The sequence below is a fragment of the Jaculus jaculus genome, chromosome 9 (assembly GCF_020740685.1).
Source record: "Jaculus jaculus isolate mJacJac1 chromosome 9, mJacJac1.mat.Y.cur, whole genome shotgun sequence".
Classification (NCBI taxonomy): domain Eukaryota; kingdom Metazoa; phylum Chordata; class Mammalia; order Rodentia; family Dipodidae; genus Jaculus; species Jaculus jaculus.
In genome coordinates, this window is record NC_059110.1 from 29,383,480 (window position 1) to 29,400,949 (window position 17,470).

The following is a 17,470-nucleotide window of genomic DNA, read 5'->3' on the forward strand; positions in this document are numbered from 1 at the left end:
GGTGAACTTGGCCTTCAATTGTGAATAGTCATTTGATTTTTTTTTTTTTTCGGGGTAGGGTCTCACTCTGGTCCAGGCTGACCTGGAATTAACTCTGTCATCTCAGGGTGGCCTTGAACTCATGGCAATCCTCCTACCTCTGCCTCCCGAGTGCTGGGATTAAAGGCGTGCGCCACCACGCCTGGCTTGTGAGTAGTCATTTGAAAAGAGGACAGTGGAGGTCACAGGAGCCAGCATGCTTTGGACATTCAATCCTACAATTTCAGAGTAACTGAAAGTGGGATGTCTTCATAGCCTGGAGCTGAGCATGGCCCTGGTGTCTAGGGCCCCTGTCTCAGGTCACTGTCCTGGGCACATCACAATGAAGTACAGATTCTCTCTCTCTCTCTCTCTTTTCGAAGTAGGGTCTCACTCTAGCCCAGGCTGACCTGGAATTCACTATGTAGTCTCAGGGCGGCCTCGAATTCATGGTGATCCTCCTACCTCTGCCTTCCGAGTGCTGGGATTAAAGGCATGCACCACCACGCCTGGCTAGATCGTCTCTTTAGTAGAAACTTCAGGTTCCTTATACTGACTTTGGCAGCCATTAGTCCACTTTCAGCTCCTATCTGATTCCACATACAAAGGAGTTATGCAGCATTTATTTCATTTATCTTCCTGAAGAGAATTTTTCATAAGCAAATATCCTTACATGTTTGGAATTCCTTAATGTAGATGCTAAGCACTTATAGCCAATCATTCCAGTACTATCATAATTGGGCAAAATTAAAATCACATATGATTATTTTCAGGTCCTTTAAATTTTTGCTTTCAACCTGTACCATCTCAACTTGGCTGATTAACTTTCAGCTTTGATTCTTGCCAACTTTAGTACACTGAAAGTGGTTTTTTTTTTAATGAGACAATGTGCCACTGATTTGGCACTAACACTGTCCCCAAAACCGAATGACATGGGTTTCTAGCCTCCAGGAGACTCTGAGACCAGTTGAGCGGGTAGCTGATCTTCATCTTGAATGTGGATTTGACTCCTCCAAATTCTCCCTTGTCAGTATCCTCTTTCCTACCTGAGTGCAGACCAACCAGTTCAGATAGATAAATTTCCTTTTGGAGAAAACAATAGCTCACTTCACTGTACCAATTAACATCTTTGGATACAAAGCATAACACATATTTATTTCTTAACGATTTTAAAATAGATCTTTTTTTTTTCCCCTCTAGCTAACGTTCAAACTGGAATGAAGTGTTTTTTTTTTTTTTTGTTCATTTTGAGCAACTGAGTGTGAATTCTATTATGATTATATTGTATTGATGTTCCTAGGTCTTAGTACATTGCTGGTCTATGCAATAAGTACTTGCTGGTTAAAAATATTCAAGGCTGTACGTTGCACCAAAACCCGGTGAAATTTGGTTGAATTTTTTTTTGTTTGTTTTTATCGAGGTGGAGTCTCACTCTTAATTAACTCAGGCTGACCTGGAATTTACTATGCAGTCTCAGGGTGGCCTTGAACTCTCAGTGATCCTCCTACCTCTGCCTCCTGAGCGTTGGGATTAAAGGCGTGTGCCACCATGCCCGGCTTTGGTTGTATATGAATGTTATTATTATTATTTTTGTCTTTTTGAGGTAGGGTTTTGCTCTAGCCCAGGCTGACCTGGAATTCACTATGTAGTTTCAGGTTGGCCTGAAACTTATAGTGATCCTCCTATCTGCCTCCTGAGTGCTGGGATTAAAGGCTTGTACCGCATGCTTATCTTTTTGAATGCTACTTTAAAATAAGCAGTTTAAAATAAAAATATTAGGAATTATCAGAAGTTCAAAAATTTTCAGTAAGAAATTTATTATTCTGACAAAATCTTTAGTATCTGAATCAGATTGGAATATTTTTTTGTGAATCAATTTTAGTTAATTATCAGTGAGAACTTATTTCTTCACGATAAATATTTGACCTTTTATTTTTATGTCTTTGACACCTAATATATATATATCTAGGGAGCTGAACATTGGTTCTTAGGCTTCACAGGCATGTGAAATAAATTTTTATATCCAAATATATAATTTATTCACATTTTCAGAGACCATCAAATATTTAAATAATATATGGTTTAAAAGATATTCTCAGGCTGGAGAGATGGCTTAGAGGTTAAGTGCTTGCCTGTGAAGCCTAAGGACCCCAGTTTGAGGCTTGATTTCCTAGGACTCATGTAAGCCAGATGCACAAGGTGACACATGAGTCTGGAGTTTATTTGCAGTGGCTGGAGGCCCTGGTGTACCCATTCTGTCTCTCTCTCTCTCTGCCTCTTTCTCTCTCTGTCTGTCTGTTGCTCTCAAATAAATAAATAAAAATAAACAAAAAACATCTTTTAAAAAAAGGAGTGAGCTATCACCCATGGCTCCTCACTTAAAAAATTTATTTATTTGAGAGAGAGAAAAAGAGGCAGCTAGAAAGAGAATTGGCATTCTGGGGCCTCTAGTGACTACAAACAAGCTCCAGATGCACATGCCATCTTATGCATCTGGCTTTATGTGGGCATGTGAAAATATAGCTTAATGACTTTTCTTTTTACTTTTTTGTTAAGTATTTCATTTTATTTATTTATGAGAGAGAGAGAGAGAGAGAGAGAGAGAGAGAGAGAGGAAAAGAAGTAGATATCCAGAAAGAATGGGCATGCCAGAGCCTCTAGCCCTGCAAACGAACTCCAGGTTCACATGCTAAATTGTCTACCTGGCTTATGTGGGTCCTGGGGAATTGAACCTGGCTCCTTTGGCTTAACAGGCAAGCACCTTAACTGCAATGCCATCTCTCCAGCTCTATGATCCTTATTTTTATGTAGCAATCAGTCAATATCAGTAGATAGTTCTTGAGGATTTATTTGATAATGAGAAATTAGAAATATATAAGTATTTACATTATATGACAATGGATCAAGCAGCCAAAATTGTTGATTAGTTTGTTTCGTTTGATAACAGACATTTGAAAAGGCCAGTGAATAGAAAGTCTACTTGGGGACTCACAGAATCATCATTCCTTTTTTTTCCGAATCAAATGTTTTTCTCAAGCAATATGTTTAACTTCTAAGATGGATTGGGAAAATTGGTTTTTATGTTGTATTTTAATTTGTTTATTTTTTAGCTCATCATAAAAAGTCCCTCCACCTGTCATACCCAACTAGCTGCAGAGGACCCCACCCTGGAGGCATGCTAGGTGGTTCCTTCCACCTTGGAACCACAGTTCTGCCTAAAGCCAACAGTTTGGATGGAGAAAGGCTTTTCTCTGTTCCAGTGGTACTTTATTGGAAAGAAATAACATGCTTAAGCTGAAAAAATTAAAACTTGTTTAATACAGCTGTTTTTAAAATTTTTTTTTGTTCATTTTTTATTTATTTATTTGAGAGCGACAGACACAGAGAGAAAGACAGATAGAGGGAGAGAGAGAGAATGGGCACGCCAGGGCTTCCAGCCTCTGCAAACGAACTCCAGACGCGTGCGCCCCCTTGTGCATCTGGCTAACGTGGACCTGGGGAACCGAGCCTCGAACCGGGGTCCTTAGGCTTCACAGGCAAGCGCTTAACCGTTAAGCCATCTCTCCAGCCCTACGGCTGTTTTTTAAAGGGATCTATCAATAATTATTTTAGCACACACACATTTACTTTATTTTATTTTGTGTTTTTTGAGGCAGGGTCTCAATGTATCCTAGGCTGACCTGGAACTCACTGTGTAGCCCAGGCTGGCCTAGAACTCATGGTGATCCTCCTATCTCAGCCTCCCAAGTGCTGACGGGATTAAAGGCGTGTGCTACCACACTTGGCTAGCATGCATTTTTTCTTAAAGATCTACTAAAATTAAAAATTGAAAGCCAGGCGTGGTGGCACACGCCTTTAATCCCAGCACTCGGGAGGCAGAGGTAGGAGGATTGCTGTGAGTTCGAGGCCACCCTGAGATGACAGAGTTAATTCCAGGTCAGCCTGGACCAGAGTGAGACCCTACTCGAAAAACCAAAAAAAAACAAAAAAAATTGAGACAGATGACTCCATTGTATAAAATGACTTTGTTAAGAGGGCTGGAGAGATGGCTTAGTGGTTAAGTGCTTGCTTGTGAAGCCTAAGGACCCTGGTTCAAGGCTTGATTCTCCAGGACCCACGTTACCCAGATGCACAAGTGTGTGCACGCGTCTGGAGTTCGTTTGCAGTGGCTGGAGGCCCTGGCACACCCATTCTCTCTCTCTCTCTATCTGCCTCTTTCTCTCTCACTGTCCATCGCTTTCAAATAAATAAATAAAAGTATACAAAAAAATTTAAAAAATGACTTTGTTAAGAAACTGAAGCATTTGAAAAAAAATTAATGTTGACACAGGTAATCCCAACACTTGGGAGGCTGAGGCAGGAAGATCATGAGTTTGAGGCCAGCCTGGGTTATGTAAGGAGACCCTGACTCAACTTCCCCAACCAAACCAAGACAAAATAAAGAATATTTTGAGACTAAAGATATAGGGCTTAGTATCTGTAATGATATCACATATAAGAGTCTTTCAGGTCAGCTAGTGCATGTGAAACTATTTTATAACAATAAAATGCCTTTTTTCTTTAATAACATATTTGTGACTCAGAGGCTGATAAAGTTCAGAGATAGTCCCAGAGACTCAATAATTTATTGGAATTACATCTGGGAAATAGCTATGGAAGCTGTGTAAGAATTAGCCTCAAGTATAAAAGTCTCCATGAAGACACATACTTTAAACCCTGAGAGGGGAGGTTCGTACATCCTGTTGACTTTGGACAAGTTGAAACCTAATTTAGAAAAATTCAATTCCTTGGATATCCTTGCACATTAATTCCCATGGCGGGGGGGGGGGGTACTGATTCTAGTATAAACCCAGGTTCTTTGAATGTCATCTGCATCACGGACGTTGAAGGGTATTTCCCTGGGCACGAGTCAGGCGCAAGGCCCGCACAAAAGTCACTGACTGCAGTGGGTCCGCATTGCTCTACATTGGGGTCCTTTACCTGATACAGGTTGGCAAGATGGTGGTTGGTTTTGATCAAAAATGGCTGGTTCACTCCTGGGTGGTCAACATCATGTGCTGCTGCAGCCAGTAGTCCAAGCATGATGTCCAGAGGTGTGAGGAAGCTGGCCAGCTGTTAAAAGACCACATTGGGAGATTGAGATAGGCTTCTCTTCTGGCCAAGCCAAGCAGAAGGAAGCACTGTTCAGGCCTGCCAGCCATACCTTTGCCCTTGGAGGCTTTCTTTTCTTTTTCGTTTTAAAAGATTTATTTTTCACGTGTGTGTGTGTGTGTGTACACACCAAGGTCTCTCACTACTTCAAATGAATAACTGTCCAGCTTTATGTGAGGACTGGGGAATTGAACGTGGGCCATCATGCTTTGCAAGCAAGTACCTTTAACCATTGAGCCATTTCCTCAGCCTTCTGAGGTTTTCAATGGGGTGACATGCACATAGAATTGCAAGAACAAGAGAAAGGGTTAAGCGGCAAGTAACGGTGCCCACTGAAGGTGTGCAGATCACCCAGGCGTTCTCTACCGCCACAGCTTTTATTGCAATCACATTGCTTGTTGGCCACACTGCTCCTTGGAAAGCAAGGAGAAGGCAGGGACAAAATCTAGTCTTGCTCCCAGAGAAGCAGTGGACACATTAAAGGAATCATTTGTGCATTTGAACAACAGATCTCTGCCATTTGTTTGAAAGAAGGAGGGCGAATTAAAAAATTTGCATACTTCTTTGGCATACTTGCATACTGTCCTTAAAGGGAGGAGAATGTGTGAGAAGCTTTAACTCTTTGGTCAGCCAGGATGATGAGCAGGCAAATGGGAAATGCGGGTCAAACATAAAGCAATACAATGGTCATATGTTGCAACTTTCAATTACTTAGAGCTCAAAAACACAAAACTACTAACAATTTTGGGATATATTCAGGTATAAGGGATCTATCCAGTTTTGTCTTGGGAATACTTATTTGATATGTGTTTATTGGTTTATGTTAAGGCATCTATATATTTAGTGGGTAACTAAAATTAATTAAATTAAGCAGAATCTTGGATGAGAGTATCATTTTCCACAATCATTAAGACAAACTCATTCTGTACATTAAATTCACTCTAACTTTTTTACAACTAAGAACTGTCTTAGAGCCAGGCATAGTGGTGCACGCCTTTAATCCCAGCACTTGGGAGGCAGAGGTAGGTGGATCGCTGTGAGTTCAAGGCCACCCTGAGACTGCATAGTGAGTTCCAGGTCAGCCTGGACTAGAGTGAAACCCTACCACGAAAAATAAAAACAAAAGGACTGTCTTGATTTTGATTAGTGATTAATTATATGGCATAATTACTATATTCTAACCTTGGATTGGTTTATTGTGTGAAAGCATTCTTGCCGAGAAGTCTTTGACAATGTTTTCTTGGATTCTGAATCAGGCTCTCCCATTGGCCCAGGAGAAATAAATGGAGTTTGAAACTTGAGGAGTTCTGATTCCACATTTTGATCAAAGACCACAAGGCAGGTGGAAGCTTTGCCAGGAAAGCTCAGTGCTAGTGATATTTGTGGTAATTGAGTCAATAAGTGGCCTTTGGGACCATTTGAGGGTATCTAGGAGGCAGATTGCCATAGACAGCTCTGGTAATCAATCTGGTAATCATCTGGCAATCTGGCCTCATGTTTCCTTGAGAATAAAATTCGAAAGGGAAACCTTCAAAAATTCACACCCCTTTTCATGAATGTGATACCATTTTTCAGTGCTAATGCTAAAACCTTAGTATAAGTGAGTTGTCGGACAGCAATAAGTTGAGTTGATGTTTCCAGATGGCTGAGGAGTTAGCTGGGTCTCGTGTTACCTTTGGCTCCTTCAGGTAGCAGTGCATGGCCTGGGTGACATCGGCTGCGTGAACGGCATTGTGGTAGGGGTTTTGGCCATGATAATCTTCCTGAACCATGACTAGAAGGAAAACAAGATAGCTCAGTCAACTAAGATGCTTGAAACAGGAATGGCATAGTCGATGAGACTTATCGAAGTTACTTTTGGCTTCAGAATATCTGTGCATAGTCTGGGAGTACTTTAAGATTGAAGGTGGGGGCTGGAGAGATGGCTTAGCGGTTAAGCGCTTGCCTGTGAAGCCTAAGGACCCCGGTTCGAGGCTCGCTTCCCCAGGACCCACGTTAGCCAGATGCACAAGGGGTGGCACACACGTCTGGAGTTCGTTTGCAGAGGCTGGAAGCCCTGACGCGCCCATTCTCTCTCTCTCCCTCTATCTGTCTTTCTCTCTGTGTCTGTCACTCTCAAATAAATAAATTAAAAATAAATAAATAAAAAATTAAAAAAAAAAGATTGAAGGTGGTTTGTGGGCTACCCACTTCCACTGGGCTGCTTGTAGCGGGGAGGAGGGGAAGAGCAGGGCAGAAAAAGGCCAGAAGGATTTGGGAGGCATTTGGGATTCCTCACCTCTTCCATAAATCACCCTTTTCTGGCATTCATGAAGGCCCTCATTCATGGGAAAAATAAATACGTAGGAAAAGGACAACTTTATTTCACACCATCGTTTAATTATTTAAGTTTGCTGCTATTTATTAATAAGATGCCACGAGTGAAGCTTTCTTTCAGAGTCCTTGTGCTAACTGACTCCTGCTGCCCAGTGATTGCATGACCACTTGCATAAAAGATACTGACCCAAGCCCTCTGGGCCTTCTTCAGGTAGAAATTCAAGAACTGCATTGATCCAGGGCAGACCTCCGTGGATTTATTCCTCCCTCAGTTAAGGGTATCATCTTTCATGCCCCTTCGATTTAATGCAAGGCTTAAGAGTGCTCTTGGGCCCATGTCCAATAATAGGGAACACAATTCTGACTTGTTGCTTGCAGGAGCCACGAACCTGCTGCAGCAGCTAACCAAGTTGTTTCTTAGGATGTGGCTTGTTCAGTGGGCACAGAACGTCCAGATTTACAAGGGCCATGTTCCTTCAGCCCATGCTTATGATTCTGCCTCCGGACTTGGGTGTTGATTCGGTTGTGAAGGCGGTACTTATTATATGTTTTGGGGGCACACACATGTGTCCAAATAATCTGTATCTCTTTAGACAAATAAAAGCGATTTGATCCTTTTCATGGCCCTTACTCTGCTCAAGCAATTAAAATGAAATCAGCCTGAGGCTTTTCATGTTTCTGGAAAGGAGCCACATTGTGGCTGGCTTCACATATCGCACCTCTATTCAGCAGGCTTGTTTTACAATTGGGTTTAGATTCTAGCTCCGTCACTGATCTGTAGTGGGCAAGGTGCTTAACCACAGGTCTCTCTGCTCCCTGCTCTTTGACTGAGGGGTGACAAGAGCTCTAGCTTTGAGGTGGTGCTGCACGGATTCTCTGGAAAAGGTTCCAGGATGTGTAAGCACCCTCCAAGCCTCTTATTTCACACCTGATGGCATTGAGTTAACCTCCAAGCCCAAAGTACAGCCAAAACAAATCAAAGGATCCAGGACCATGCTAAGTAGTAGAGGCAAGCCCCTGGGTGATTAGCAATCGTCCCTGGATAATTCACTGGTCAATAAACAAGAGCATCACAGAAGGACTGGGTTGCTTCAGCGTTGAGTACAGAGATGGTGGCCTTCCACTCAGACGTGCCTGTGTGAACTGAGGTTCTTCCACTTACTAATCATGGACCTTGGAAAAGTAATGCAATCTCTTTGCAGCTCTCAACAGTGGGCCAAATGGTGCACATTAAATAATATACAACTTGTAGGCTTGTCCAAATGGTTGCAAATAACTTACCTAAAGTACCCTTGCCCTGCCCATAGAGTGTGTGGCATGTAAGTAGTGGTCCTGATCAGTTTTAAAGATTTTCAGTAACGCATTTTTCTAATTAGTTATTTGAGGCATAACTTGCTGGGATTTCGTTATGTGAGAACATACCAGAATTTTCTGTGCTTTATATTTTTGATGGCTTTCGTTTTTAAAATTTTATTCCTATTCACATATGGGAGAGAGAGAGAGAGAGAGAGAGAGAGAGAGAGAGAGAGAGAGAATAGGCACACCAGGGTCTCCAGCCACTGCAAATGAATTCCAGACGCTTGCGCCATCTTGAGCATCTATCTGGCTTTCGTGGGTCCTGGGGAATTGAACCTGGGTCCTTTGGCTTTTCAGGATAATGCCTTAACTGCTGAGCCATCCCTCCAGCCCCTTCATGGTTTTCTTTATAGACCCGTAGTGTATTACTCAGGTAAATGATTTAGCAATGTCCCAGGAGAGGTGAGCTATATTTAACAACCATGATTAAATCATTTCGGAATAATTTGAGGTCTTTGTCCATCAGGGTTCTTGATACATTAGAGAGTGATTCTCTACCATTATTTAGGGGGGTGGGGTAGCAATATGGAACAAAAAAGACTTACCTAAAAACCGGTGCAAGGTCACCATATCCAACTTGAAATGGTGAATGAGCCCATGGGTGTTGAAGAGGTGGCACAACAGTGTCACCAGGCTGTTTCCTAGAGAGAAGCGGTCACTTACTGTAACTTGTCATTTTCTCAAATCACATTAAAAAAGCAAGATTGACAATGAGATCCAAAGCCTCTGAACTAAAGGTTCCTCTGAGAGAATAGCTCCTCCACCTCTGGATTTGAAATTATCCAAGAATAGAGGATGTTATTCTTATGATCTTGTCTTATGTTTTCTCTTGTACAAATAAAATTAGCTCAGGCCTTCTCCTTACACCATAGGCAAAGGAAGGATCAAACGTAGGAATCTGTCTGCTAACTTATCAGGGACACACATATTTGTGTGGATCATTTAAAAAACACAGCTACTGGCCGCTTGAGTCACTTCCAACTGACTCCTCTTTACAGGGGTATTTATACCAACATAGTGCTCAATGTGGGGAAATTATTCTTACTATGAAAACTTATTCAAGAGGAGTTTAACTATGAGATGTTTTAAAACTCAAATTATCAGAGATGCAAAATCAAGGCCACGATAACATAAACATTCACAAAGCATGTAAATTTATTGGGCTGGGGTGTAGCTCAGTTGGCAAAATGCTTACCTAGCACACACAAGGTCCCAAGACTGACTCTCCAGCACTGGATAAAACCAAGAATCAGGGTGCACACTTGCAATCTTGGCACTGGAGGCAGGAGGATCAGTAGATCTTGGCTGCCTACTTTTGTCTACATAGTGGATTTGAGGGCAGCCTAGGCTACATGAGACCTTGTCTCCAAAAAAACAAAAACAACAACAGAACAGAAAAGATAAAAAGAAAGATTATCTACTTAAGAATAGTGATTTTAGGCACTGGAGAGATGGCTTAGAGGTTAAGGCCCTTGCTTGAAGAGCCAAAGGACCCAGGTTCAAGTTCCCACTAGCCATGTAAGCCAGCTGACAAGATGGCAATGTGTCTGGAGTTTGTTTGCAGTGGCTAGAGGCCCTGGCACACCCATTCTCTCTCTCTTTCTGCCTCTCTCTCTCAAATGAATAAATAAACAAAAATGAAATGTTTAAAAAACAATAATGGTTTTAAATTAAAAATTATATATTTTTTAGGTGTTTTGTTTTGTTTTTCGAGGCAAGGTCTTACTCTAGCTCAGGCTGACCTGGAATTCACTGCGTATTCTCAGGATGGCCTTGAACTCACGGCAATCCTCCTACCTCTGCCTCCTGAGTGCTGGGATTAAAGGCATGCACCATCACGCCCAGCTTTAAAAGTTATATTTTGAGACAGGTTCTCACTATGTAGCTCAGGAGGGCCTCAAGCCCGTTATCCCCCTGCCTCAGACTCTTGAGTCAGCTGAGGTTACAGGTATGCACCTCCAGGACTGGCTGAATTTTAAAAGTAATATATAGTTAAGGCTGTGCAATGGGCCCAAAAGATGCCTGGGTATTTGAATCAAATTTAGGAGTTTCCTAAGTACATCTTTCTAGGGTTCCTGATTCCATGGGTCTCACTGAATTTCACTGTCATTGGGCTATTTTGGAAGTGTCTAAGTTAGAGATAAATGAAACCATTGCAAACTTCTTGTGTAGACTTGTGAATCCAACTAGCCTGGTGGAGTATAGCTGACTTTCCCCCTTCCTTTTAAGGCTGTTTACCTATTCACTCCAGCATGCCTTGCTGCATATATGTGTGTCCTTTGAAGTTTCCTTTTGAACAGTTGTGATGGCTTACTGGACCTCTAATAATTGAGTCAAACAAGACTTTGATGTGCTTATTTCACATTTCTATAACTGTTATGATTATACTTTCTTTCAAACAAACATCACTTAACAAATGCTTTTATCATAGTTAATTTCATCTATCGGTACCAATTTCAAGTTGATTTGGGCCAAAGTGAGAGGCAACATTATGGGCTCCACCCATATCATCCACATTCTAACCAGCTTTCCACAGCGTAAAGATCTGGGTGATGATCTTACACTGCGTATCTACTGCACGCCATTTACCTGGTCACACAATGGTGACAAAACCATCCTTGATGACTTACTGCACAAATCTAGTAGGTGACAGGCCAGACCGACAGCAATCTTAGATGGGTATCTTTCATCAGCTCCCTAAGGTTATCTACCTTTGTTTATGGTTGGAGGAAAATATTATGTGCTTTTAGATTTTATTATTTTGTTGAAGAGAGCTTTAATAGGCAGAAGAAAAGCCGGTGGGAATGTTTGTTTTTCAGCTGCAGCCGAAGCTTTCACAAATTCTCTCTTTAGCAATTGTTTTCTTGATGACATTAACCACCCGAGCAGTACCTGCAATGGCGAACTCAGCTTGCTTAGACTGCACAAACACCTTGTCCTGTAAGAGTCACGACTGCTTATACGTGCTTTTTGTAGTTTTCATCAACTACCAATGAACTTCCTTCTTTTGGGCGTGGTCAGAATCTTGTGCAAGGACAGACTCTAATGGGTAGTTTCCTAATGCCTTGGGGATGATAGATCATAGATCAGAAGGAAACTGTCCTAACATGCTAAGGTCAAATTCAGACCTTACTTTAAAAAATTAATATTTTATTTATTAGAGAGAGAGAGAGAGAGAGAGAGAGAAGAGGCAGATAGAGAATGGGCACACCATGGCATCTAGCCACTCCAAACAAACTCCAGATGTATGTGCCACCTTGTACATCTGGCTTTACATGGGTACTGGGCAATCAAGCCTGGGTCCTTTGGCTTTGCAGGCAAGCACCTTAACTGCTTAGCCATCTCTCCAACCCTGACCTTATTTCTCAGCTGAATTGATTTTCTGTCATCCTTGTCCTTCATAAGTGGCTTTGTAGAGTTAAGAACATGGGGAAAGAAGGGAAAAAAAATGAGTAACTATTTTTAAACGCAAATTTTGTTTCTCATCAAATGAATCTCTTCAAATGAACCACGACTTCACGGCGTGCATTTTCATGGGGATCGATTTCAGTAACTTACCATTTGTCAAGCGATCAAACAAGAAAATGTCAAAGTCCCACGTTCCCACTTTGGCGAGCATATGCTGAAAGACAAACAAAAGAATCGCACCCAAATGAATCAGATCAAGGCGCAAGTATTTAGTCTGAGACAGTGAAAAAGCAGGAAATACTAGTATGCTATTCTTTGCTTTCTATAAAGCAAATCTTATTCTCATCCCTCATGATAGCTCGAGGGACAGTCTCTGGAGTTAAACTACCCCATCCAGTGTCAACCACTTCTCTTCTTGGCTGTAGGACTTTGGCAACACGCCTTAACTTATCTGTGCCTTACTTTCCTCATTTGAAGAATGTGTGTGGCAGTACTGTTTGCCTCAGAGGGTTGTTTGTGAGGGTGAAGGGTGGAAATGCTGGGCGTAATGTGCTTGGCAGGGCACTCCGTCACGGGCAGCGCCGAGGCATCTGTCATGCCAGTGCTCCGTGAAGGATTTCAGGGAGGAAGTTCGCCGCCAGTTTTTGTTGTTTGTGTTTGTGGTGCTGAGGATTGAACTTGTGGTCTTGTTAATGCTAGGCAAGCACCCTACCACTGAACTACACCCCCAGCTCTTACAACAGAATTAAAAAAAAACAAAAACAAAAGCAAAGCATGAGCCAGGTGTGGTGGCGCATGCCTTTAATCCCATCACTCAGGAGGCAGAGGTAGGAGGATCTCCATGAGTTCGAGGCCACCCTGAGGCTCCATAGTGAATTCCAGGTCAGCCTTAGCTAGAGTGAGACCCTACCTCAAGAACAAAAAAGGAAGCACCAACCATTACTGAACACATTATTCTACTCCCTAAGAACAGAATGTCAAATGAATTTCTGCGAAGAAAACAACAGCAGGTAACTGAAAATACTGGGTAATTAAAAGACTTAATGTGTGATATAGATTATTTTGTTTTTTTCTTTTATTTATTTAAATTAATTAATTAATTTTTAAAATTTATTTATTTATTTATTTAGTTGAGAGAGAGAGAGACAAAATGGGTGCTCCAGGTCCTCTAGCCACTGCAAACCAACTCCAGACGCATGCCTCCCCGCAACTTGAGCAACTGACTTACGTGAGTCCTGAAGAATTGAACTGGGATCCTTTGGCTTTGCAGGCAAACACCTTAACCACTAAGCCATCTCTCCAGTCTCTTCCTTTTTATTTTTGTTATTTTTGGAGGTAGGGTCTCGCTCTAGCCCAGGCTGACCTGGAATTCACTATGTAGTCTCAAGGTGGCTTTGAACTCATGGAAATCCTCCTACCTCTGTTTCCCAAGTGCTGGGATTAAAGGCGTGTGCCACCATGCCCGGCCTTCTTTTCTTCTTAACAATAAGCCACACTTAGATATTGCCCTGAAAGTTGCAGTACTTTTTCCTGTGCCACAGCTCCTGCAAGTTCACCTGCCTCTCTTGTAACACAAAGCCAATGACCCATGTGAGAACTGGCTCCTCTTCCTCTCTCTGCCTCTGTATGGCTTCTCTTGTGTTCTATGATAACATCCAAATGCCTCACATGGCACAAAGGGCTCACAACATATTAGAGAAATGAAGAGATGCCTGGTTATTTTTGAGTGAACCTTTCCCCAAATCACACACTCTGAAAGCAGACCCAGGACCTCACCTCTCACATTCAGACTCCTGGTCTATGGTTCCTTCTATGACTCAATGTCACCTTTCTTAAATGTGGCTGCTTAGAGGGGAGAAGCCACCATGGTACTCTGTCATTGATACAACAATGTCATGGGAGCTTAGTCTTGATCTCCTTTCAAACACACAACTACCCACCAGCCAGGCAACCCTCACTCAATCAGCTGACCACAACCAACCCACTAGCCACCCATCATCAACTCATTAACTAACCAAGAACCAACAACCAACTAACCTACCAACCATCAACCAATAACCAACCTACCATTGTCTACCGACCAGTCAATGGTTAACCAACCAACCAATCAATGGACCAACCAACCAGCAATTCATCTCATCTCAGCTTTGGTTTGTTGGAAGGAGTGAGGTTCCTCCCTCTTTTTGTAGTCCTAATATGGGGAACTAGTTCTGACATTACTGCTGCTCATTTTTAATGGCATATGTGTATGTATGTGTGTACAAATATACACGTGATTTATATAATATAAACATATGAGATAATATACTACTACTTAGTATATGAGCTATAAAATACTGCTTTTGACTTCTGTTTAAATCATTGCAGTTTATTCCAGACATTTAAGTCCTTTTGGAAATTTAGATTATTTTTAGATTATCCCACATTAATTTTAATCTTTGGTCAGATCAGTGTAGAGTGAAAATAGATGTAAAATTATTTAAAAAATTTTGAATAAATTACAAGTACTAAAAGACCAATATATTCATTAATGGCCTACTATGGAATTAACAGTTGGCAATTATTGAGTTATTTTTCAGAGTCATTATTGCAATGAGATAATTTAATAGACTGAAAGTGAAGTTATTCTCTTAGTAATCTTTCACTCTAAAGTTTTACTTTGCTTAGTATAGTATAAATATGATTTGCACATCTATAAAAGTGAAAATAACTAGTATGTGCTGAGCAGGAGTACATTAAGCATGTGAGCATGTCTTACTTCAGGGTCAAGGATATAGCTCAGTGGTGATATATATATATATATATATATATATATATATATATATATATATATATATATATATACACACACATACATATATATATCTTCAGTCTGTATGAGGCCAGACTCTGGGTTTAACCCCCAGTATCTCCTGAAACATCAATGTGAACACACCAGCATGGTTTTCCTCATTAATTCTTGTATTACCCTTATGAGGTGGATGGTTCTATTATATTCAATTTATATTTGAGGGGAAAGTCCAGATGCATTGAATAACTAACCCATAGTCACACAGCTCCCTCGGGGTAGAGTGGGACCCGAACCCAGTTGCTGTCACTGGTGCGCAGGCTCTAGGTCATTGGCCTGCTGCAGCGAGACCTAGGGGCACCTGGCTTACCCTTGCTTGTCCAAGGTAGTCTTCATCCAGCAGGTGGAGGGGGGCTTGTGGGATAATTCCACGAAGCAGCCTCGATGCATGGAAGTATCTTTGGAAACTTAACAGTCTTTTCACCTTTTTCTTGGTGCCAATTTCCCCTGAGTGTGTTGTATCTGGGCAAAGAAAACACAGGAAGAAGCTTAGATGTTTATAAGAGGGTCTGCTGTCTCCACTGTAGGACCACGGACGTGTTGAAAAGGAGAAGAGTTTAAAAGATGCTCTCAATACTTTGAGGACTAAATTGAGTTGAGTATGGACTATTTAACTCTGCTTGAAATTCTTCTCATAAATGAAATGGATAAATTGCTTCCTCTGCTCTCTCTTTTCTTTCTTTCTGTTTTTTTTTTTTCTGGTTTTTCAAGGTAGGGTCTCACTATGGTCCAGGCTGACCTGGAATTAACTATGTAGTCTCAGGGTGGCCTTGAACTGTCCATGATCCTCCTACCTCTGCCTCCCGAGTGCTGGGATTGAAGGCATGCGCCACCACGCCCAACACTGTTCTTTTTTTAAAAAAATATTTTCATTATTTATTTGAGAGACAGAGAGAGAGAGAGGCACAGAAAATGAGGCACAGAGAGAGAATGGGCATGCCAGGGCCACTAGCCACTGCAAACGAACTCCATATGTATCTACCTTGTGCATCTGGCTCACATGGGTACTGGGGAATTGAACCCAGGCCATTAGAATTTGTAGCTATGCACCTTAACTCCTGAGCTATCTCTCCAGTCCTTGCAGTTAAATTTTGATAGAATCTCAAGAATTTAAGTCATTAGCCTACGGTGTTTCCAGAGTCAGAAGATTGTGAGGAAAATGTTTCCTAAGGTTTCAGGACCACGATGGACAAAGGAATCCATCACAGCAGTACAACGCCCCAGCTAAGAGGAACAAGGACATGTGCTTTCTAATGGTGTGTGTTCTCTTTTGGCGGTGGCTACAATTGTCTAATCTTGGCTGAAGAGATGATTTAAAACTCATGTCACATGTACCTTTCAAAACTTGGCTATTGACATCACGGTGATTATGCAGAAATGTGCCAGGTCCATTATCTGAATTGCCTGTCAAGGCATATTTTTATCTTAGTTGAAAATCGGAATCACTTCAAGGCCACTTAAGTAATGTCTCCTCCAATTTTGAATGTAGAGCCAAGTTAATAGTCAACTTAATAGTCAAGTAAATAGCAAAGTAGGAAAATATTTATCTTATGTATAAAGTAATTTGGTTTCTGTCATGTCTTCTCCCATCTCATATAGAACTAAACAAATTAAAACAAATTACCAAAACAACCCCCACAGGAAACACTGGGCACCCCCTGATGGCTGTGAATGACCAATAACTGTAACTTTACTTAGTCTGCATTATGCATGCACAGGCATAAGTCAGGGCTGGCAAGACCTTCTGCACTTTGGAAATGCTGCCTGATTAACATTATTTGTATTTTACTTTTATTTATTTATTTGACAGAGAAAGATGGAAAGAGAGAGAATGGGCATGCCAGGGCCTCCAGCCACTGCATACGAACTCGAGACATGTGCGCCCCCTTGTGCATCTGAATAACGTGGGTCTTGGGGAATCAAACCTGGGTCCTTTGACCTTGCAGGCAAATGCCTTAACCACAAAGCCATCCCTCCAGCCCCATTATTTGTATTTTAGAATGGATCTAGATTCCACCCATGAAAAGAAGCAAATACACACACATTGAGAGAAGTCGAGGGTGTCTAAAGTTGTGGCTTGGCACACATCATTGTTAAGAGTGGACTATGTGGGCTGAAGAGATGGCCTAGCCATTAAGGCACTTGCCTGTGAAGCCTAAAGATCTGTGCTCTACTCTCCAGGTTCCACTTAAGCCAGACACACAAGGTGGCGCAAGTGCACAGGTCACACAGGCACATAAGGTGGCGCATGCCTCTGGAGTTTGATTGATGTGGCTGGAGGCCCTGGCATGCCAATTTATTCTCTCTCTCTCATAAAATAATAATAGTAATAAAAAACAATGGAATATGTGGAGACCATTCTCCTGGTGATCT

At 41.6% G+C, this 17,470-nt stretch overlaps 1 protein-coding gene across 3 annotated transcripts in view; it reads right to left on the bottom strand.

The window, feature by feature from the left end:
* Positions 1–17,470, bottom strand: part of Pde7b (phosphodiesterase 7B) — a 381,712-nt gene that overhangs the window by 37,663 nt on the left and 326,579 nt on the right. For all 3 annotated transcript variants that reach the window (XM_045158760.1, XM_045158761.1, XM_004651322.2), the window contains 5 exons: positions 15,408–15,559; positions 12,400–12,463; positions 9,387–9,482; positions 6,843–6,943; positions 4,999–5,130 (listed from right to left, as the gene is read on the bottom strand). In XM_045158760.1, coding sequence (XP_045014695.1) covers positions 4,999–5,130; positions 6,843–6,943; positions 9,387–9,482; positions 12,400–12,463; positions 15,408–15,559 — 545 coding nt within the window. The remainder of the gene's footprint in view (positions 1–4,998; positions 5,131–6,842; positions 6,944–9,386; positions 9,483–12,399; positions 12,464–15,407; positions 15,560–17,470) is intronic.